This window comes from Primulina tabacum, chromosome 11 (genome assembly GCF_025594145.1).
Source record: "Primulina tabacum isolate GXHZ01 chromosome 11, ASM2559414v2, whole genome shotgun sequence".
Taxonomy (NCBI): domain Eukaryota; kingdom Viridiplantae; phylum Streptophyta; class Magnoliopsida; order Lamiales; family Gesneriaceae; genus Primulina; species Primulina tabacum.
In genome coordinates this window covers 2915566-2937834 of record NC_134560.1, presented here as the reverse complement: position 1 = coordinate 2937834, position 22269 = coordinate 2915566, and the positions used below count along the sequence as shown (strand labels likewise).

At 34.3% G+C, this 22269-nt stretch overlaps 4 protein-coding genes across 6 annotated transcripts; 3 read left to right on the top strand and 1 right to left on the bottom strand.

Annotated features, from left to right (window-relative positions):
- Window positions 1–5450: 5450 nt before the first annotated feature.
- On the top strand, window positions 5451–8351 carry LOC142517923 (E3 ubiquitin-protein ligase RMA3-like). 3 transcript variants are annotated; one of them, XM_075620440.1, is made up of 3 exons: window positions 5564–5612; window positions 5877–5963; window positions 7374–8351. In XM_075620440.1, exon 3 carries the CDS (start codon window positions 7389–7391, stop codon window positions 8121–8123), a length of 735 nt encoding a protein of 244 aa, XP_075476555.1. In that variant the 5' UTR covers window positions 5564–5612; window positions 5877–5963; window positions 7374–7388; the 3' UTR covers window positions 8124–8351. The 3 variants fall into 3 exon arrangements, with proteins under 3 accessions (XP_075476554.1, XP_075476555.1, XP_075476556.1); XM_075620441.1 differs by having other exon boundaries at window positions 5574–5612; window positions 5877–5968; XM_075620439.1 differs by lacking the exon at window positions 5877–5963 and having other exon boundaries at window positions 5451–5612.
- Window positions 8352–8618: 267 nt separating this feature from the next.
- Window positions 8619–11686, top strand: LOC142517922 (pentatricopeptide repeat-containing protein At4g21705, mitochondrial-like). The gene is made up of 2 exons (XM_075620438.1): window positions 8619–9171; window positions 9725–11686. The coding sequence occupies exons 1-2, from the start codon at window positions 8857–8859 to the stop codon at window positions 10973–10975; spliced, it is 1566 nt and encodes a 521-aa protein (XP_075476553.1). The 5' UTR covers window positions 8619–8856; the 3' UTR covers window positions 10976–11686.
- Window positions 11687–11819: 133 nt separating this feature from the next.
- LOC142517903 (putative nuclear RNA export factor SDE5) lies at window positions 11820–19164 on the bottom strand. The gene is given in 12 exon segments (XM_075620403.1): window positions 11820–12204; window positions 12349–12419; window positions 12493–12596; window positions 12691–12758; window positions 13467–13523; window positions 13687–13772; window positions 14758–14990; window positions 15148–15218; window positions 15622–15699; window positions 16135–16160; window positions 17447–17717; window positions 17719–19164. Coding segments are annotated over 12 exon segments (1479 nt in total). The 5' UTR covers window positions 18016–19164; the 3' UTR covers window positions 11820–12087.
- On the top strand, window positions 18849–21804 carry LOC142518477 (uncharacterized). The gene is made up of 4 exons (XM_075621262.1): window positions 18849–19148; window positions 20251–20436; window positions 20589–20676; window positions 21550–21804. The coding sequence occupies exons 1-4, from the start codon at window positions 18849–18851 to the stop codon at window positions 21636–21638; spliced, it is 663 nt and encodes a 220-aa protein (XP_075477377.1). The 3' UTR covers window positions 21639–21804.
- Window positions 21805–22269: the final 465 nt, after the last annotated feature.

Genomic DNA, 22269 nt, shown 5'->3' with positions numbered 1-22269 from the left:
GTCAGTAATTTTATTTCATTGCATATATTTTTTGAAGTTGAAATATGGAAAATACTATGAGCAAAGCTGAAGTTTGTATACCCGATAGTGGTACAACGCACACTATCCTCCGAGATAAAAGATATTTCTTGGAACTAAAACCAACAAAAACAAGGGTGAATACAATATCAGGTCCTGTAGACTTGATTAAAGAATGTGGTAAAGCACAATTTTTGTTACCTAATGGTACAAAATTTTTTATCATTGATGCTTTATATTCACCACAATCGAAAAGAAATTTGTTGAGTTTTAATTATATATATTCCCATGGGTATGATACTCAAACAATGAATGAAGGGAATGAGAAATATATGTGTCTTATCACATATAAATCAGGAAAGAAATATGTGATTGAAAAACTACCAATGCTCCCTACTGGATTGCATTATACACATATAAGTCCCATTGAATCAAATATGGTAGTTGATAATTCTTCGATATTAACTAATTGGCATGATCGATTGGGACATCCTGGTTCAACAATGATGCGAAGAATTATAGAAAATACACATGGTCATCCACTGAAAGATCAGAAGATCTTTCAGAATAATAAGTTTCAATGTAAAGCATGTTCTCTTGGAAAACTTATTATAAGACCATCACCAGTCAAAATCCAAACTGAATCACCAATGTTTCTTGAACGTATTCAGGGTGATATTTGTGGACCAATCCATCCACCATGTGGACCATTCAGATACTTTATGGTATTGATTGATGCCTCCAGCAGATGGTCACATGTATGTTTATTATCAACTCGAAATGTTGCATTTGCAAGATTACTTGCTCAAATAATAAAATTGAGGAATCAATTTCCCGATTATACAATCAAGAAAATTAGACTTGATAATGTTGGTGAATTTACTTCCCAAACTTTCAATGATTATTGTATGTCTATGGGAATCATTGTTGAGCATCCTGTTGCTCATGTACATACACAGAATGGATTGGCTGAATCATTGATTAAACGTCTGCAAATGATTGCTAGACCAATGATTATGAAAACAAAGCTCCCTATTTCTATATGGGGACATGCAATTTTACACGCTGCTTCATTAATTCGCATCAGACCAAGTGCATATCATAAATACTCCCCATTGCAGCTTGCATTTGGTAAAGAACCAGACATTTCTCATCTGAGAATTTTTGGATGTATGGTGTATGTGCCTATTGCACCACCACAACGAAAGAAAATGGGACCTCAAAGAAAGGTTGGAATTTATATCGGTTATGATAGTCCATCAATCATTCGATATCTTGAACCTCAGACAGGCGACGTGTTCACAGCACGTTTTGCTGATTGTCATTTTAATGAGGAAATCTTCCCAATGTTAGGGGGAGAACAGAAACATACCGAAAAGGAAATTACATGGTATGTATCATCATTGTTACATCTGGATCCAAGAACAAAACAATGTGAAAAAGATGTACAACAAATTGTACACTTGCAAAGAATAGCAAATCAAATACCAGATGCATTTGCAGACACAAAAGGGGTAACTAAATCATATATACATGCTGCAAATGCCCCTGCTCGAATTGAAATTCCAAAGAAACAAATGGAAGATACTCATGATGTCATTAAACGCCTGAAGCGTGGAAGGCCAGTCGGTTCCAAGGATAAAAATCATCGAAAAAGAAAATTCATAGAGAAACACGATGATCACAAAATAAAGAATGACGTTTCCGAAGAAACACATGATGATCACAAAATAGAGAATGGTGTTCCTGAAGAAACACATGATGATGAAAATATTCTGTCAGAACCACAAACTGACGAGAATCATGAAATCTCTATCAATTACATTAATACTGGAAAAATATGGAATCGAAAAGATATAGAAGAAATTGATGATATATTTTCTTATAATGTGGCAATCGACATCATAAATGATAATGAAGATCATGAACCAAAATCTTTTGGTGAATGTAAAAATCGGCATGATTGGATAAAATGGAAAGAAGTCATCCAGGTTGAATTGGATTCGCTAAATAAACGTAATGTTTTTGGACCTACAGTCCTTACACCTGAAGGTGTAAAACCTGTTGGATACAAATGGGTTTTTATTCGAAAGCGAAATGAGAAAAATGAAATAGTGAGATATAAAGCTCGACTTGTTGCACAAGGTTTTTCTCAAAGGCCTGGAATTGATTATGAAGAAATGTATTCTCCCGTGATGGATGCAATTACGTTTCGGTATTTGATTAGCTTGGCGGTATCTGAAAATTTAGAAATGCGTCTTATGGATGTTGTTACAGCTTACTTATATGGATCACTTGATAGTAATATATATATGAAAATCCCTGAAGGATTTAAGATGTCTGAAGCACAAAGTTCAAAACTCAGAGAATGTTATTCTGTGAAATTACAAAGATCATTATATGGGTTAAAGCAATCTGGTCGAATGTGGTATAATCGACTAAGTGATCACTTGATGAAAAAGGAATATGTAAATAATTCAATATGCCCTTGTGTTTTCATTAAGAAAACAACATCCGGAAGCGTAATTATTGCTGTATATGTTGATGATTTAAACATCATTGGAACGAATAAGGAAATTCAAGAAGTTGTGTCATACTTGAAGGAAGAATTTGAAATGAAGGATCTTGGAAAAACCAAGTATTGTCTGGGTTTACAAATTGAACAAAAAGAATGTGGAATGTTTGTTCACCAGACAAATTATACAGAAAAGATCCTTAAACGTTTTAATATGGATAAAGCAAATCCTTTAAGTACTCCAATGGTTGTTAGATCATTAAACATAGAAAAGGATCCATTCCGACCATGTGAAGAAGATGAAGATATTCTTGGTCCAGAAGTACCATATCTAAGTGCTATCGGTGCCCTTATGTATCTTACAAATTGTACAAGGCCTGATATATCTTTTGCCGTAAATTTGTTGGCAAGATTTAGCACATATCCAACAAAGAGACACTGGAACGGAATTAAACATATATTCCGTTATCTACGAGGAACGACAGACTTGGGACTTTTGTATTCAAAAGATGCTAATCCAAGTATAATTGGTTATGCTGATGCTGGATACTTATCTGATCCACACAAGGCACGTTCCTGAACTGGATATGTATTTACTCGTGGAGGCACTGCAATATCTTGGCGTTCTCAGAAACAAACGCTCGTAACAATTTCATCAAATCATGCCGAGATTATTGCACTACATGAAGCAAGTCGTGAATGTGTGTGGTTAAAATCAATGACCCAACATATCCAAATTTCATGCGGATTATCATCTGATGAGAAGCCTGTGATACTATATGAAGATAATGCTGCATGTGTTGCTCAAATGAAAGAAGGATACATAAAAAGCGACAAAACTAAACATATTCCTCCTAAGTTCTTCGCATTCACCAAGGAGCTTGAGAAGAATAGATGTATTGATGTTCGTCACATTCAATCAAGTGAAAACTCATCAGATCTCTTCACAAAGGCACTTCCTACGTCAATATTCAGAAAGCACATATATAATATTGGGATGCGCAATCTACGAAATTTGTGAAGAATTGTTCATGTCAACATCAGGGAGAGTTTACGTGACTGCACTCTTTTTCCCTTACTATGGTTTTTATCCCAATGGGTTTTTCCAAGTAAGGTTTTTAACGAGGCAGTACAAAAACACGTAATGAAGACATCATCGTATCATGATCATCATCACAAGGGGGAGTATTGGAAAATAATATTTAAAATGTGTGTATTGAATATTTGAATGTTGAATATTTGAATGTTGAAAATAGAGTTGTAAATATTGAAAATTAGTGTGTGATGATGTAAGTAATGATGTATTTTATTTTTGGATTATTTGTAAAGATTTCCTATAAATAGATCTCTCATTTGTGAAGAAAATCACAATTAAGTAGAGAGAAAAATATTATAAAGTGTGTAGTTTGATAAATTTTGAGAGTTTGAGATTTTTACTTTTTACCATAAATTTTTACTTTTTCACAACAAAGTTGAATTTTTAGGGAGTTTTCGATGTATCTATATATATATATATACACACACACACACAGAGCCTGGGATAATAATTAATTTATTAAAATGTCCATTTATCATAAGTATCAAGTTTGAGATGACTTATCGAGTTTGAGTTTAACTATAACAAATATTTCTATCAAGTTGAATAAAATCGTTATGATAAATAGTAGGTCTTGTAGGAGACGAAATAAAACTTTTTTATGGACGGACTCAGACAAAATTGAGATTTTTTTAAATCAAACTAGGAAGAAGACAAAAATGAAAAGTTCGACCCAATTGAGATTTTTTTTTTTAAATAAATCGGAGAGTGGCGTAACTCCGACTCCGAACCAAACAATAGGATGGGTCAATTTTAATTCCTTGAAAAATCACGACAATAGGCATACTTTGAGAAATTAGGCTAAACTAAATATAGAAAGATGGAAGAAGTAATTAGCGTTGTATGCGAAGCACAATACATTGAACAATATTTCATATAATAATTGGGAAATATACACAATCAATATTTGTCGTTTTATTAACAAATATAACTATTAATAGTAACTGTCGATTCAAAATTTAAAATTGTATGATTGATTTCAAATTAGGTAAATCAGAGAACACTTTAAGATCGTCTCACAAAATTTTTTGTGCTAAATAAATTTGTAACCACTGATAATAGAAGGATCCTTAATTTTTTGTGTTCGTTTTTTGGGTATGTCAACTATAATAGAAGATGTTAGCTTAATTTTGCATTTGTGAGAGGTATAATAATAATAATAATAATAATTTTATTTTAGTGAAATTTGATCTTACCAATAAAATATATAATAAGTCCATAAATTGAAAGATGAAGTATTTGTCATTTTATCTTACAATTGTAATTAGTGGTAAGAAGATTATCAACTACGGATTGGTTCGTTTGTAGTAAAATAAAATCGAATCAAACTAATTATGTCGGTTTTGCAAAATTTCAAATCAAAACCACTAATAATTAAAAACAAAACAAACCTATTTTTATTTTATTTGTTCGGTTTGTTTTAGACTATTGATTTTCAACTTTGATTTTTTTAAATATATTTTTTAATTAATTTTAAACATGATTTAAATTTCCAAACTAACTATTATAGATAGGCAAATGTCGATATCAATAAATTAACAATGTAATATATGACAGCGAAGTTACAGTTCTTGAATCGAAAAATATAAATTCTGAAAATACAGATTTTGTTTTATCAATTTAACACGTCTTACATGTAAAGATTTGTGAGATCGTTTAACATTAACATGAAGACCTCCTTAAAAATCTTTTACCTTTATTTTTTTGCAAATTGGAGTGGCAAAGATTGATTGGCTGAACTTCCAATGGCGCGTGTGGTATAGTCTCTGCAGCAAATTAATATCCTACAACGCGGTCTACCTAGGGAGCCATCGAACCAGCCGCTTTATACGGTGCGAATCTCTTTCTCCAACCCCATTACCCTCAACTGATAAATTATCCGCCATTGTTGTACCGTTTCCTTTTTCTCTATCTCTATTCCATTTACATTGCTGCAGCTGTACTCTCTCCCGCGATATTCTCCTTTTCCAATCGTTTATCCTGGTACGATTTCTTTCTTAATATTCTGGAATTCTGAATATCTTCATCTATGCATTTATTTACCTGTTTCATGTTTTCTTTGAGTTTTGGCGATTTATTTTTTTGATTTTGATCTCTTGGGGTTTTGTTGCCTTGTTATGGACTGCTGTCATTTCATGTTTTGATTTTTTTTTTTAATGAACGACGTTTATGGTTACGAATCTTTCAAATGTATTGAAACGAACGAAAAATGAGTTTTTTCTTAATAGATTTCTTCCCAAATTTTAGCTTATTACATTAGCATCGGTCGTTTTTCGGGATGGTGTTTGTGGAGAGGTGTATACTTCCTTGCTTCTTTTTCAAATCCCAATCAAAGTAAGGTTTGTATCTTAAGTAATTTATTTATTTTTCAACTGTATTTTTAAGCATGTTGCGTGGACATGAATATATATGACCATCTTTTGAGTTTTGGTTTGAAATCTTTTTTGTACAAATATATTTCACATGAAACTTTAAGTAAAAGTTTTACGCCCTTTATTTTCACAAATGAAGGTCTTCTCTTGTCAACAAAAGATGAGAAAAATATATTCTTTTGCATTTTTAATTGATTTATGAGTTTTTTTTTCTGCGATTTGGCTCTCCAAATATTATTTTAGAAGTCTCAAGGATAAAGATCCTGGATCTTACTTCTCAAAAAAATTTTATCCTGGATCTTTTTGAAGGTTGTTTTTCAAATCCAACCTCAGAGGTTTTTGCAGTTTCTCTGTATTTTCAAATAAGCTGACCCAATGTGATTTTCGTGTACAATCTATTACTGTTGGATGCTGGTGCAACTGTCCCTAATAAATGTATTGGAATTTGGAAATGTCTTTTTTGTAGAACATAGTTATAGAAATAATCGAGCATGGCATCAGTTGAATCCAATGTATGAATAAAATATTGTTTTTTCTTCCTGTTGGAGTATTATACTTGCGTGAGAGATGGGTAGTATTTTAAAAGCGTGAATTGTGATGATTTGATTGTTTTGGCAAGATACGATAAGATCAAGTATCATGGCTCTCCTCAAGTAGAAGATAAAGTCATCTCTTTCATTTCTTAATTTTTTTGCATCATTGAATTTTTTCGTAGTTTGTTTTCTAGCAGTAGGACGGCTGATTTGAGGTTTTACCAGTTGCTATAAAATCACCAGTTTGTTTGTATTTTATTTAATTTAAAATTAAAATGATTTTGCAATAGTGGAATCCAGAACAACTCAAGCACATGAGGGTTTTCATGAAGGTTTGCGTTTTTTGTAAGGATTTCATTTCAGATATCAATGAATCTCGACTATGGAACTTTTAAGGCTTGAACTTATCACCTACGATGTTTGTTGACCTTCATTCCTTCTTCTAAACTGATAGTAAACTTGAGTTTCTACTAAACAATAATTCACAGACTGACATATATAATTCTTCTACTCGAATGTATCTTGGGCCTCAGCTAATTGAGATCTTCAAGTTATGTTACTATATTGTTTCCATGTTTTGTTATCATCCATACATGATTGCATCTTACACTTTTTCTCGAGGTATTTTTTTGTAAAGAAGTAGTTCGACTATTATCTGTGTGCAAGCAAAGCTTGCATCAACATTCATACAATCTTTATTTATTTATTTATTTATTCGAAAGGACAGTCTATAGTTTGAGTGCTGTATGTTATATGCAGAATAATCTACTAGTGATTCTAACCTGTATTTCTCCCACTCTGTTCCAAACATTTACATATCTTGGTCTCTCTTTATGCAGTTTGATTCCCCTGCCATGAATTTTGGATCCGAGGGGAATGGTTTGCTCGTACAAAAAATGAATTCTGTATCAGCATCTGCAACAGCTTCAGAAAACGTAAATGAATGCTTTGATTGCAACATTTGTTTCGATTCATCTAACGAACCTGTAGTCACACTTTGCGGACATCTATACTGTTGGCCATGCATTTACAAATGGCTTCAGGTTCAAAACACGTCACCTGATTCAGATGGGCAACCTAAATGTCCAGTTTGTAAATCTTACATCTCTACCTCGTCAATGGTTCCCCTGTATGGTAGTGGTACATCCTCGGCATCCAACTTTGAAGCCAAGAAACGTTCACAACTGGACTTGGCCATACCCCAGAGACCATCGGCAATCGGGACAAATGCTGTGCTTGCCACTGCAACATCAGTGATTTCGGATCCAACTCAGCCGAACCATTCGAACCCATTTAGGCCACAGAACCGAACATTTCATCAACATCAGTATTTTACCCAACCGTTTGGTAATTATACCGCAACAAATATCTTCAGTCCAACCATTAACATGGTTAGTGAAATGGTGTTTGCCAGAATGTTTGGGAGCCCAGACTCGGGTTTGTTTGCTCATCCATATTCCAATTCTTACCACTTTTCAGGAAACGGTAGCCCGAGGATGAGGAGGCAAGAAATGCAGTTGGACAAGTCACTTAACAGAGTATCCATCTTCCTTTTCTGCTGCATTGTTCTGTGCCTTGTCCTTTTTTAGTTTCCATTTTCATGTCGTATAGGTTTGTATAGATGGACTGCTCATACATGCAGTATGCATTACGTAGTTCTTGTTAGACAGCTTCTACAATACTTGAACTCAACCGGGATCAGCTTTTCCAACTGCACCTGATATTCTTAAGTTGTACAAATATGATTCTGGATGATTGGAACACCTCTACATTTGTGGGTTATATTCACAATGGATAATGTCCGTCCAATTCCCTTTTGTATGTGTTTTTTTAAACCTTCAAATACCTTTTTTACAAAGAGATTATATGTTTTTTTGTTGCATCTGATCGTAAATTTTTTGTAAATATATTTTTCTGTATGATCAAATGTGAAGAATACATCATTCTCGCTAATAAGAATTCGACTTCGAAACGCTATGAATAAAAGATGACAAAAATTTGTGTGAGACGGTCTCAAGGATCGTATTTTGTGAAATAGATCTCTTATTTGGATCATCCATGAAAAATATTCGTGAAATCGTCTCACAAAAATACCTATTCATAAAGATTTGAATTGCACATCAACATACTCGTCTCCATCCATTATATTTATCCACATTCGTTGCGCTATATTTGATTTTCACGGCACTTTACGCTTGGGAAATCCTGCTAATAAAGCACTTTGTCTTCTACGCTTAAACCCTTACCACTTTGGGGAGAAAACAAAAAAGAAGAAAAAGCTTGCATCCATTCTCACAGACGATCACTATCACGTATTCAAGAATGTTCAACGCCGTAAAGGGACCGATTTTACTGTCTGCACGCTCCAGATATCTTGTTGCTTTTGGAAAAACCTTGTCTTTCCAAATCCACTGCTGCTCCATTGCTACAGCTTCTGCGGCCCATGAAAATGCTCCAAAATACTCGGCATCAAGATACAGAAATTTGTTTTCAAGAATTAGCCATGTCGGAGAGGGTCGCGAAATTGTTCAGGCTCTCGATCAATGGATAGCAGAGGGAGGAAAGGCACATAGCCGTGAGATATTTCGCACTATTAGAGATCTTCGAAGCCGCAAGCGTTTTTCTCACGCACTTCAGGTGTGGTTTTTGGTCTCTGTCATTTTTATTTTCGTTCCTTGGATTTTTTAATCTTGTTGATCGCATTTTTTTCCTCTGTTGGAAAGTATCGGTTTTACTCCTCAAAGTAATTGTGTACACTCTTATCAAGAATTTTGATTTGCTAAGAATCGGTTTTCTGGATTTCTGCTTGTCTTGATTGGTTGTAGATTTTACTTAGTGTAAAGAGTTCAGGAAGGATCTGACAATGACATTTTGGTCTTGTTATTTGTACTTAATGTATAAATAAATTCGATATATTTTAAACATAACAAAAATGAAAGGTAAATAACAAATACGAAAATGATAACTAGAAACAGAAGGTAACAAAAAAAAAACAAAAAAAAAAAAAACAAAAGAGTAACCAATCTACTGATCATGTGATTTGCATAAAGCCGCCAACAATATTAATGTTGGTTGTCAGTTCGATCTCAATTCTCAAACACGACTTGCTTGTTTATCCTGTTTCACTTTTGCAATTATGTGTAGCCTTGATAATTTCTCTGACAATGGATGCTATTGCTTCTTGTTGCAGATTTCTGAGTGGATTAGTTCTAATAAGGCATTTACCTTTTCTCCTGGCGGTCGTGCTGTGCATTTGGATTTGATTGGCGCAGTCCGTGGATCTCAAGCTGCAGAAAGATATTTTGATAACCTGAGTGAACGAGAGAGAGATGAAAAAACATATGGTGCGCTCTTGAATTCTTATGCCAGAGAAGGACTCTTGATGAAAACACTTCTCCACATGCAGAAAATGAAACATAAAGGATATGCTTCATCATCTCTTGCTTACAACAATCTCATGGCACTCTACAAAAAGGCGGGTGAGCTTGAAAAAATCCCCGAGGTTCTCTCAGAAATGAAAACAAATGGTGTTGCTCCTAACAATTTTAGTTACAGAATATGCATAAATTCATTTGGTGAGAGATCTGATCTTATTGGCATGGGGAAGCTACTAGATGAGATTGAATCTCAACCTGACATATCCATTGATTGGGCTACTTATTCAATAGTGGCCTATCAGTTCGTTAAAGCTAATGACAAGGAGAAAGCGCTAACTTACATGAAGAAGTTGGAAGAAAAGATTCATGGAGATGCGATGGGCTACAATCATTTGATTTCGCTTTATGCACATCTCGGGGACAAGGATGAAATGATGAGATTGTGGATTTCGCAAAAAATTGCTTGTAAAAAGCAAATTAACAGAGACTACATTACCATGATAAGTTCTCTAGTGAAACTTGGTGATTTCGAAACAGCGGAGGCATTGGTAGAACATTGGGATTCTTCTTGCCGCTACTATGACTTCAGAGTACCTAATATACTTCTTATTTGGTATTGTCAGAAGGGTCTTGTTATGAAGGCTGAAGCGATGCTTCGAAATATTGTGCAGAAGGGAAAGAAACCAACCCCAAACAGTTGGTCCATTGTTTCCGCTGGATATCTAAATTTTAACAATATGGCAAAGGCATTTGAATGCATGAAGGAAGCTTTGTCGGTAATAGAAAGAAACATGAAATGGATACCAAAACCTGTTGAAATCGCAACTATATTAGAATGGCTAGGTGATAATGGTGAATTTGAACAGGTAGAAGATTTTGTTCAGTCACTGAGGACTGTGATTCCTGTAAGTAAGCATATGTATGATGCCTTAATAAAGGCAAACACCAGGGTCGGCGGAGATTCAGGGTGGATTTTGGATAGAATGAAGACGGACGATATAGAGGTAGATGAAGAAACACGGAAAATGCTCAGCTCAACGGTAATGGTGACAAAGGCTGATTGAATTCCTTCTCTGATTAATCTAACAACTCCGTTATGTACACCTTTGGTTTTTATAAGTTGAATATGCTTTGGAGGAGATGCCCAGGCTATTGTAGATTATGGAAGTAAAATAATTTTCTAAAGTGGAAAATGAAGCCACTCCATCCAAGCACTACAACTGTGAAACCAAATCCAAGCAAAAATCATAGGCACAATCAAACTCCGAACCAGATGAAGCATGCTGAAAATTAAAAGCTTCATAAAAAGAAAGATGATCAAATAAGTGTAATATCAGACCATGAGTGCCAAGGAAAAATGTGCAGAGGCATAGTGTCATGATGTTACAATTTGGAGTGGTAAAAAAAGGTGAAGAACCGGAGGATAAGAAAAAGGAGTGACAAGTTGGGAGAAAGATGCCACCACTGCCAACTCTTCAACAGGTTAAATCATGTATGCCGAATTTGAAATGATGGCAGCTGTTCCATGTATAGCTGCAGAGACATTGTTGGCAAATGTACACTTGGAAAGATGACAACCTCAACTTCAGTTTAGCTCTCTTTTGTCTGCATAAGTTTTGTAGCTTCCTTTACTTTCAGAAAATCAAAAATTCCAACCATTTGTAAATCTTAATTTAATAGTTTAAAATAGTAATTTCCGCGAATGTTCAAAACTTTTATATGGAACTTCAGATTGTTCTCGGGCTCATAACTTTATTTTTTGGCAAATATATATGATAGGGATTGTTCATCTTCATGTACGCACCTACCATTGCTGTTTTTTTGTGTGCAGAATCTCTGTTTTTTTAAAAGAAAATGAAATTTCGAATTATTTCTACTGTGATACAATTTAAAGCTTCACAGTAAAAATCAAGAAATCGAGACGTACAAATATTATTAAGCATCATCAACATATATTATCTTCTTTCAACATATGACAAACAGATCACTGCCATGTAAACGAACTGTGATTACAAATGAATCAAGAAACTTTAATTAAGAGCTCTTCAAAGACCATTTTGAGTCAAAAAATGGAAGAATTTATGGAAAAGAACTCCCCTCCCAATGGAAATAAACATCCAGAGTCTCAAATCTCTCAATTAATGATGTAAACCAGAAAAACAAGAAATGAAATAGCTTATTTATTAGCAAAGCTTAACTTCTTTGGATCAATCTGGTCTATTCGGATTGAAAGTATCCAGCCATTCCCTTCTTCAGTCCATGGAATCCCCTCCTTCTCCAGAAGCTTGGTAATCTGTAGCAGAAACATGGAAGATAATTTATTTTTGCATCAGAAGGAGATGTTATTAATACTCTTATGTATCAGAAGCAGAAAAATATGTAATCACTAAACAATCAACCAGTATTCAATTATTAAACATAACATAAAAGATCATACCAGGCGTTTCCTCCGCCCTTCTTTGGTGTCTTCCCCATTGGTTCCAACTACAATTTTCAGGCAAGATAAAGCTGGCAAAAAGAAAAAAGAGAAAAATTATGATGTAAAACAATAGTCAAATAACCTTCAATATCGAAGACTCACATGGCAGGCCACTCCAAGAAGTCAATTGAATTCTAAGATGCTTCACAGCGTCCTTTGGGTCAAAATAATGCATGTTGAGCAATAATTCTTCTTGTCCATTACTGCTGGCGAAAGGGGATTTTAAATTACGATCTTCTATCAATAAGTTAAACAATACAAAAATGCAGTGAAGAAATCTCTTTAGTGCATTCCTCTAACCTGTTCCCAATAAGTTTTTGGGCAGATTTTTCATCTGATTCTCGAGCTTTTTTCATAAAAAAGTGACCCTGGAATCATCTCCACAAAAAATAAATAAACAAGAAGCATTTTAAAAAGGAGAGTAAGTAATATAACTGCATGTTGATAACTTGATTCCTGCCTCCTGGTAACAAGGTAACCTTAAATTTTAGCAGCAAGTTTTCCTCTACTTTTCTTTCTTAGAGCATATACAGCTGACACACCGTGAAAAAGTAAAAGCTCAAATCCGAAAGGACCGAAACCTTATCCTTCAAAGAGGCAAAGAATAATCAAAAGAGCAGCTACATAGATGTGTCAATGAGTTATTCCAAAAGGGGTGAAGTGGCGAGAGATTAAAGAATTCTATTACAGTAATTGAGAGGGTTTTCAGAGTTTGACAGTGGTCACTATCACTGATGTTAAAATCCTTGAAATTAGAGATGTGTGTAAAATGAATTAACAACAAATTTCATGAAAATTATTTTTTTCAAGGAAAAGATATCATGTTATAATCATAACACACAATGCAACCACTTAACTTAGTTGATCATTGATTTTTCAGAAATGAAAGAAGTATTATCACGGTAAAAACAGGTAAATAGAGGGAAAACAGGAGTTGACAGTCCGAGTATGCGGTAGCAAAATATGTTATGCACCCCCAGACAATGGAAATGAGGGACAGTTGTTTTAGGACTAGAAAAAAACCCAAATTTTAAGTTAAATTACCAGTAGCAGTTCAAAGGATGCAAACAACACACCTTTTCCAGAAATTTTTGTGCTTTTTCGTTATCCTTGTTTGTGAATGCATCAACAGCCTGTAGAAAAATGTTAACTTTAATCCAAAGAATCGTGAAGGCTAAATCTAAAAATACAATTTCATAGCCCTATGGTGCAGAAAAATAAGGGTAAAACATACTAGCCACTTTCTCAAGACGGGGTTTCAAAATGAGCAAAAGGAAGTTGGGAGAGAGAACTTACAGCTCTATAGTAATCTTTCATTGTCGTCCAATACTCTATAACAGCTTTGCGCAATTCTTCATATTCATCATTGTTTCCTTCATCATCTAAATAACCAACATATGTATGCCAAAGTCGGAAAAGAGAAATCAAAGCACTAATTAATCATTTGCAAAATGGCACAGCCACCTTATTCCTTTGAAACGCACAACTGACATACATGGCAGTGATCTAGGATTAATAGTGGCAGCATAATCTGGACTAAGAATGAGAGATATTGAGCATTTTTTTAACAAATGGTTTCACAGCACTCTGTCTCTTTTATATATGCTGGATACCAGGAGTATCAAGATTTTTTGTTTGCTGAGTGTGTATGACAGCGCCAGAAGTTATACAACAATAAAAAGACAGGGCGAGCTTCGATACTTTCGGTCCCTCATGACTGTGATGGCCAAAAAATATAGAACAAAATATGTTGGTCTTGTCTAGCATGTAGCATCTGAAACATATTATTCTTATATGACCATTCAATATAAATTATAAGGAAAAATAAACAATTTATTTTAAGATTACCTTGGCCAATAAAATATAGATAACTGTTTGGCATAAACACATGGTATAAGTAATCTTCGGTGCAAATGTAAAGGTAATTAGAGATACATAGAAAAAACTTGTCTTTGGTGAAAGAGGATGCATATAATGAAAATTAACATCAAAGACATCAAGTGCAAAGTTTCCTTCTTAAAGCTTTCAAAGGGAATTATTTCAGTAAGCTTGTGTATTAATAGTATTATAAACTCATGAGGCCACAATTTCACCAAAACTTCTGTTTTCCTTAATTTGAAAAGACAACCAAGGAGTAAATAGAGAATACTCCACGAGAATACTCCACGAGTAAATCAAGCAACTCATCAAGAATGAAATGAACGAAGACAAATCAACTACCATACAAATTTAGCGAGAAATATAAGAAAAAGTTATGTTGCAATGGCCACGACTAAACAAAATATTCTAAATGCAAAACCTAAAAGTCACACGAATTTTTTTTTTTTAAAATATTTTAAATCTCAGTCATGCTACAAAAGTACTTGCCTCTGTTATTGACAAGTTGTCTTGTGATAAAAGTAAAATCTCCAATAAGTGTTTCCTCCAATGGTTTGGTCACGACCTGACCATATGGTGATCGACGAGTTTGCAGTCTAACTGGTCGAGCAGACTCTGGTTTTTCTTCAATTTTGCCAGGCACCCTGAATAGTGAATTTAGAACTTCTCTTTGGACGTCATTATTTTTCATCCCTCCACGAGGTAGAGTCAATTCAGTTGTACTGCTTAAATTTAACAAGAACAGAGTAAAAAGAATTAGTTCCATTCACAACCTTCAGCGAGAACATAAATGTTATCTAGATCTTAGATGCTGTGGGAAAACAGAATTTCTCCAATAGCACCTTCAAGAATACATCCAAAACAACCCAAACACCATACCTCGCAGAACAACTATTAACCGATTTCCCATTAGATTGCATGGACTCCAGGTCTACGTCAATCTCCATCTTCTGAAAGGAGCAGTTATATGATGAAAAGAGAGAACTGAATTATTGATTTCAAGAACATTGCATGTGATATATCGCATATAGTAGCTTCCAATACACATGAATGACATATTAATTAAATACATCAATTGAACTGGTTAATGTATTACGTAATTAATGGAGGTAAAAGTGACTAAAATATGATTAGCGAACTCTGCACAAAGAGCATTACACATATTTAATGGAGGTAAACGCTACTAACAAACTTGCATTAAGAGAAGCCTTTGAAAAAAAAAAATTATCATTGTTAGTTCTAGTACTCCTGCAAAAAAGACACAAACTGCTCATAAGACAGCAATTAAAAGTAGATGCCGGCATTTGACAATGATATTCTCAGACAAAGGTTTTCTAAAGAAGTACTCCTCACATTTCCAGCAGCCATGCAAACAACATCGTCACTCTTCTCTAGGGTCGATGCAGAAAGATCGAGAAGTTTATCAACACTCTGCGCATGGAAGAATTGAATAAGAAGCATCACATAATAAGATAGAATATAAAAGCAAGCATTTAAAATGCACTCGATAATGTATGGAGCATCTTCCCACAATATAATTCTAGCACCGGTAAAATGATGTGGCTGAAAATCATGGAACGCCTCTATACTTAAATAAATTATGTTCTTGTATTGCTGGAATAGGTCGGTACGCTGTGCCACCTTAAACCAAGTAAAAGTACGTGAAATTGTCCACCCAATGGATAGAAAATATCACAGGAACAATAAAGCCATATACTCATAAAATAAAAATGGAGTGGCGCCTTAATTTGGATATATGCATAAACAGCGACCTTCATATTCTCAAATTTCAATCCAAAATACCTGAATTTACTTAGATCATAAAAAGGGTAGCATGTAATAAGTGTAAAACAAAAATGCACTCACTGTTTGCATGTCATATCCACATTGACCTGCAAATTAAAGCCATGGAACAATCAGATGCCACTGTCATCCGAGTTAAAAGCAGTTGAACATAGAGAACAAAAATAGTAATCCCTTCTCTTCACAAAGAATGTTTGGGTAAACTATAGAGAGACTCAATTAAAGCACTATTGTACACCAGATATTTCGCGTGAATATCTTTCAAGAAATGATCAGCTATACATCAGAGCCATCAAAATGAAAGAAACACTCAGAGCTCTGATTAAGGAATAGTCAACTATGGTTCAGAACCATTTAAATGATAGAAACATTCAGAGTTCTGATCTAGGTTGTGCAGACGAGTATTCTTAAATTTGAATTCTAAAAATTTTAAAAGTACAGATAACTGGACAATATGACAGATGACGAGGTGACCAAAAGTGGTAATCGAAGCATCATTTTACAAAAAGTACATAAAGTATGAACTGCCATAAAAAACTTGCTCATCCACAATCAGCATTGTGTCAACTATAAAATTTACAAAACAACTCCTCAATAATTAAAGGCTGCATGGACTCAGTTTTATTAACTTCACAATAGGCTAAGAGACAAGAATCATAATAAAACAGAAAGAGGCTTGTAAGAGAAAGCAGAAAGAAGGTGGGTAACATTTTAGATGGAGCCAAGAAGATCCATAGCCTGAAAGTTGATGAGATCACTGCTACTTTAAAAAGGAGACTGCATTAAGAGTAACAACACAATCTCCAAGGCATTGTTGAGTGGATGTAACAAAATAAGATGCCTTACAATGATACTTTGGAAAATCTTATAAGATAATGACACAAATTTGACCAATATACTGGTGACAAAACCCCAGGCAACCTTATTCTATGACCATCTAGATGGATTTAATCAAATAGTCTTACGCAAAGGATAAAATGGCTCTAGGAAAAAACTGAAAGAATTCATGCATATAAAGTTGATGAAATGCCATAAGAAAGCTCAGGTCAAGCCACCGCTGCAAAAGTAATTTCCTTAAAAGTGGAAGTGTATATTTGGTAGAGACGGAGTCCCATGGGGATTCTGAGAGTTGCCAACCACTCACTCAGTGATTTCAACGCATAACCATTGCAAAACAACACAAACAAATTGTTTGTGCCAATGCCATTATTTTCACAAGGTTCAAGCACTACTATCACGCCAGAACTGTAAGTTCCATAACAAAAGACAAGTTGCAATCATATCCAGGTTTTATTTTTTCCAAAAATGGTAGGACAGAAACATGAGTGCTTCAAAATACAGAGAAGCTAATAAGAGAATAAAGCAGAGTGCTTACCAACAACGTCATGGATTACACTCATGTCCATCTGGAATCCTTTTCCAAGCATTTTAAAGAGAAATTCTTCCATGTCATGGTTCATGGATTCACCTCTTGATGTCGTCTCTAACACCTCGTTCTCTTTCCAGATCTCAGACACCGGAAAATCATCTGAATTCAATTTAACTGGTTTATGATTCTCATGTGATTCATTAGGTTGAGGTTTAGGGGAAATATATTCCCTGCCAATCACACAAGACACAGTTCCCATTGATGCTGAACTCCTTTTTTGGCTTCAATCTAGCAACAATAGCTTTTTCTGAGGGGTTGTCTGATGAACATCCAGAATATACACTAGCCGCACTCTCTGTGGATTCCAGGTTCTTCGAAGTAGAAGAGCCAACAGTGTTGTCCGGCTTGCTAGAAAGTATATCAGTAGTAATGTCCATGTCTCTACCAGCTTGACAATAAGCAGAAGCAATGTCCTCGAGAGAAACCACAGAACCAAAAGCTTCAAGTAAATAGTTCAGATTGTTCTGGTCATCATCAGTGCACAAAGAACTGGAAGAAGGCACTTCTAGTTTCATCCCTCACGAATAGTATTGCATGGGTGAAGAGTTCATTTTAAAATAAAATTCATAATTAGAAATTCAACAGATATGAAAGCCACAATCTCAAATTTATTTATCTATACACTGAACCAAAAATCATGAAACGAGTAAAATGATATTGCCAATCAATATGAGACAACACTAGAAATAGTCAGTCATGAAACGTAGAAAGTGGTGGCAACAATATACACATACCACATGCATCCTAGGTCGCAGAATTTTAACTGGTGATAGAATCAGGAGACACCAGTTATGTTTTTTCTTTTGTTTTTTTCAAAGCATACTTATAAACTCGGCAAGGAAAGAACACTGTAATTTGATATCAACAGCTAAACATAATAAAAAAGGCATGAGATTAACTGGCTATATTATTTCATAAATAAGAGTTCTAGGTGAAAAAAGACATGCCGCAAGACCGAATGTGGCTTGAAATAAACTGCATTTGAACATGAAATTCAATTCTAATATCGGTTCATACCAACTCGAATCTAAATTTTGTAAACCATCATACTTCTTTATAACCACATTGTTCTAAAGCACAAATCTCGGATGCAATTATTACCGTGTGTGGGTGTCTGAAGCCATTAACTAAATCTACGATATTTCCAGAAATTTCAGTGACTACTCATAATTAAAACACATATTCAATCACCCTTCATTTTCATAGCAAATAATTTCTTACATTAGTCTCCACATTCCACATTTAAATGAAAATTTTAATTATCTTTAACTAAATTCAAGAAACGGAATTTATTTTCTTTCCTTCAACACACACCAAAACCATTTAATTATAAAATGCAATGCCAGTGATGGCTCATTCTGACAGAAGTTTTATCAAGAAAATCCAAAAAAGAAGGCATCAATGCCACACAGGAACAAAATTCAATACAGCCAATGACATCGAAAAGATTAACAAAATAGCAAAAATTAAATTCTTACTTCAAGACTCAGCGAAAGAATCCGTTCCTTTCCTTCAGTGGCTTTTGCCACGGTGCTCACTGAGTGCTGCTTCTTGTAGAAGGAAACCGAGAAGACCGGGTCAGAATGGGTCAACCGGGTACGGGTTTTGCACACTCCCTGCGTGTACGCTGGACCCCCCCGACATGCGAGTCTTTATTTTTATACTTATTTATTGTATAATATATAGCAACTGCAATTGCCAAGTGTTTGATTTTGGTTTTTTTTTTTCCATAATTTGTCCTTTGAATTTTCAAAGTAATTCTAATTATAATTTAAAAATTTTAACATAAAATATATGTATTTTTTTGTACATTAATCTTCCCTGTATTTGACACTTATATGATACCCATTACATATTAACTTTTGCCCTTGATAAATAAGAAAAATGTTAAATATATTAAATATAAGGTAGAAGTTTCTAAAAAAAAAAATACAAAAATCTCACAAATATACGCAATGAAAATGGAAAAAGTTAAATTGTTGCAAACTATGTAACGAAAAATGACTATGTCTTTGGATTATTAGTGTAGTGAGATGAGCTCACGAATCTTTATTTGTGAGACGGATCAACCCTACCGATATTCACAATAAAAAGTAATATTCTAAGTATAAAAAGTAATATTTTTTCATGGATTACCCAAATAAGATATTTGTCTCATAAAATATAACTCGTGAGACCGTCTCACACAATTTTTTGACGGATTATTAAATACATGCTCTCTCCGTTCTTGTTATATATACACATAACTAAGCACGCGCATTACATGCATAAGAATATTATCGTCTTTTTTAAAAATAAGCGAAAAAATAAGATTAAAATTTTTAGCATTAGCAAATTAGAAAAGAGGAATGAGAATAAAATAAATAGAGGTAATATGGATTGAAAGTCGAGGAATTTTGATGTAAGTGAGAAATTATAATTGTCACTGGAGCACAATTTGAAAGAAGACATATTTTTTTTGAACTTTTGTCAATAAATTGTTAGCAATAATTATTTTCAAGATTATATATAAAATTCGACGTTGATTTAACTATGTCGGACCAAATCAGTTTACGTAATATGTTAAAGTTTTGTAATATAATATAGATAAAAAAAATCAATTGCTCCAGTTTCTTACTTAGTCATCTTTTGTTGATTTTATCAATATACTTGTATTACGAAATCTTGAAAAACGTTCGGTAAATTTTCATTAAAAAATATTTTTAAACTGAAATTTCTTAATCCGCATTAATTAAAAAACAAAAAACAAGAACTTGACCCTTGGCGTATGGAAGAAAAAAGGCGCGTTGCTTCGAAAAAACGCGCTCAGTGAAGTCGGAATCGCATTGCGACTTTTGCTACTCTGCTCCAAGGAACGGGATGGCTCTTCCCTAAAACCCCATTTCAGATTTCTGCCTCCACCATCGCCGGTTCTCATCGTGTCCGCTAACAGCAACGTAAGATAATATTCCAATTTCATTTTTTTTGTGCTCACAAGGCGAACAATTTCGTATATGTTGCCTGGCAGAAGTCAAGTTTGAATTTAAGTAATTAACTTAAAGCTCGTCCCACGGTTAAGTTCAGCTTTACCATATTATAATATTTACAGAATAATATGGGATTCGGAGACCGAGGAGTCATTGGTGACAAATGGTCGTCCAAGATCCTTTGGCTTTGTGCAATTGGAAGTGCTATTGGTATGTTCCTCGGTCATGTATATTTTCTAGATTTTAGTTTGTTCAGCAAATATTCCACGAATCACGGTAGTTGGCATGATATTGTAGAACCCATATTCGAATCGTTTTGCTGCTTCAATCCGTACATTCTACCAAAGTTCAATTTATGTTTTTGCTGTATTTCATGTGAATTTTTTTTAGGGAATGTAAGATTTGCGGCCAATGCTTATTTTATAATCAAGCTTGGTTCTTTGACAACAATTATACATTTTGAGTTGATTATGTTTCTTAGCGTGCAGTGAGTTATTGTAAAGAAGCTGCTTTGATCAATCTTAATGATGACAATCATATTCTTTTGGCAGCAATTACTATTACTGTCTGATGATTGGCTTTTGATATGTGTACTCTACAAGAATATGTTGTATGTCTCTAACTGCTTAGTTGTTCTAACCGGTTTTTTTGGGTAATATATTGTTGGCATTGTCCTGACATGTTGAGTGATTTGAGAAATTTTCAACTTCAATGAGATCGCCTGCGACATGGTCACACGATAGGGTGACATTTTGGGGGAAAAAAATAAAATCATTGCTTAATACCATATGGGCATCCGTATTTGTTGGAGTGCAAAATCAACAAGTTAGAATTTTTGTGGTTCAAACTTCAAACAAACCAAGAAGTGTGTATAGAATTCCAGACTAGTTAGTTATGCTGTCAGAGAACTTATTTCGCATTCTAGTTACTGTAAAACAGAGTTGATGAAGTAAAATTATGAGTAGATTTTGATGTGTGGAACTGAACATGTTATAAGCTTCACTTTGTCGTACATTGTATTCTATCCACATCTATTTCCATCTTACCGACTTCCTCAATTCTTTTGGCCATCTACGTGTTCAGGTCTTTATATGGTAGCTGTTGAAAGACAACTTCAAAATAGGGAGAAAATGATGTCCCAATCCTTGAGGGATGCAGACGCTGGGAAATAAGGGTTGGCCGTTACTTTCATTCAATTCCCCTGATAAGACTGATTCACTCCTGATTTGATATCTGAGCTTTACTTATGAATGATTCTGTGTACTCGAATTGCTATGTCCAACTTCATCAAGTTAATAAAAAATTCGAGAGGCCCAGAGTTTCTCTCTGACATCGGTATTTGTTATCCTACTGCTTGATATTTTTCTTCCTGCTTCCCCAGTTCCCCCACCAAGAGATTAACTTCGCGGCTACTAGTTCATAGATTTTTCTGTTGGGTCAGATCTTCTTGAATTCATGGTTTTTTTCCTTTTCTTTTTTCACTACTTCTCTGCTTCAAATTGTTCGCACACCAGGTTTCATAGTGTGCAAAGAAATTTAAATAATTATATTGTCCTACACACACTATGGGTATGTGGGTACTGAGATAATTTTTATTTTGTAATAAATTGTTTACTTCAACTCGTGTAGACGTATAATTCTTCAACAATGACCTAACCAATAAATGCAATCATGCTTTAACGCATTTCCTTGTTCGTTTCATTTTGTGTATATCTCCGAATGAGATTGAGTAGTTTTCGTTTCCCTTGTAAATTGTTCACTCACGAGTCTTATATTTTAAATAACAAATGAAAGTTTAAATTC

Bases quoted from the DNA above. Each gene is read 5' to 3' on its own strand.
- LOC142517922 (XM_075620438.1), top strand. From the start codon at position 8,857: ATGTTCAACGCCGTAAAGGGACCGATTTTACTGTCTGCACGCTCCAGA. The intron at 9,172-9,724 runs GTGTGGTTTTTG...TTCTTGTTGCAG, and splicing joins GTTTTTCTCACGCACTTCAG to ATTTCTGAGTGGATTAGTTC.
- LOC142517923 (XM_075620439.1), top strand. From the start codon at position 7,389: ATGAATTTTGGATCCGAGGGGAATGGTTTGCTCGTACAAAAAATGAAT.
- LOC142518477 (XM_075621262.1), top strand. From the start codon at position 18,849: ATGGCTCATTCTGACAGAAGTTTTATCAAGAAAATCCAAAAAAGAAGG. The intron at 20,437-20,588 runs GTAAGATAATAT...TAATATTTACAG, and splicing joins TCGTGTCCGCTAACAGCAAC to AATAATATGGGATTCGGAGA. The intron at 20,677-21,549 runs GTATGTTCCTCG...CTACGTGTTCAG, and splicing joins TGCAATTGGAAGTGCTATTG to GTCTTTATATGGTAGCTGTT.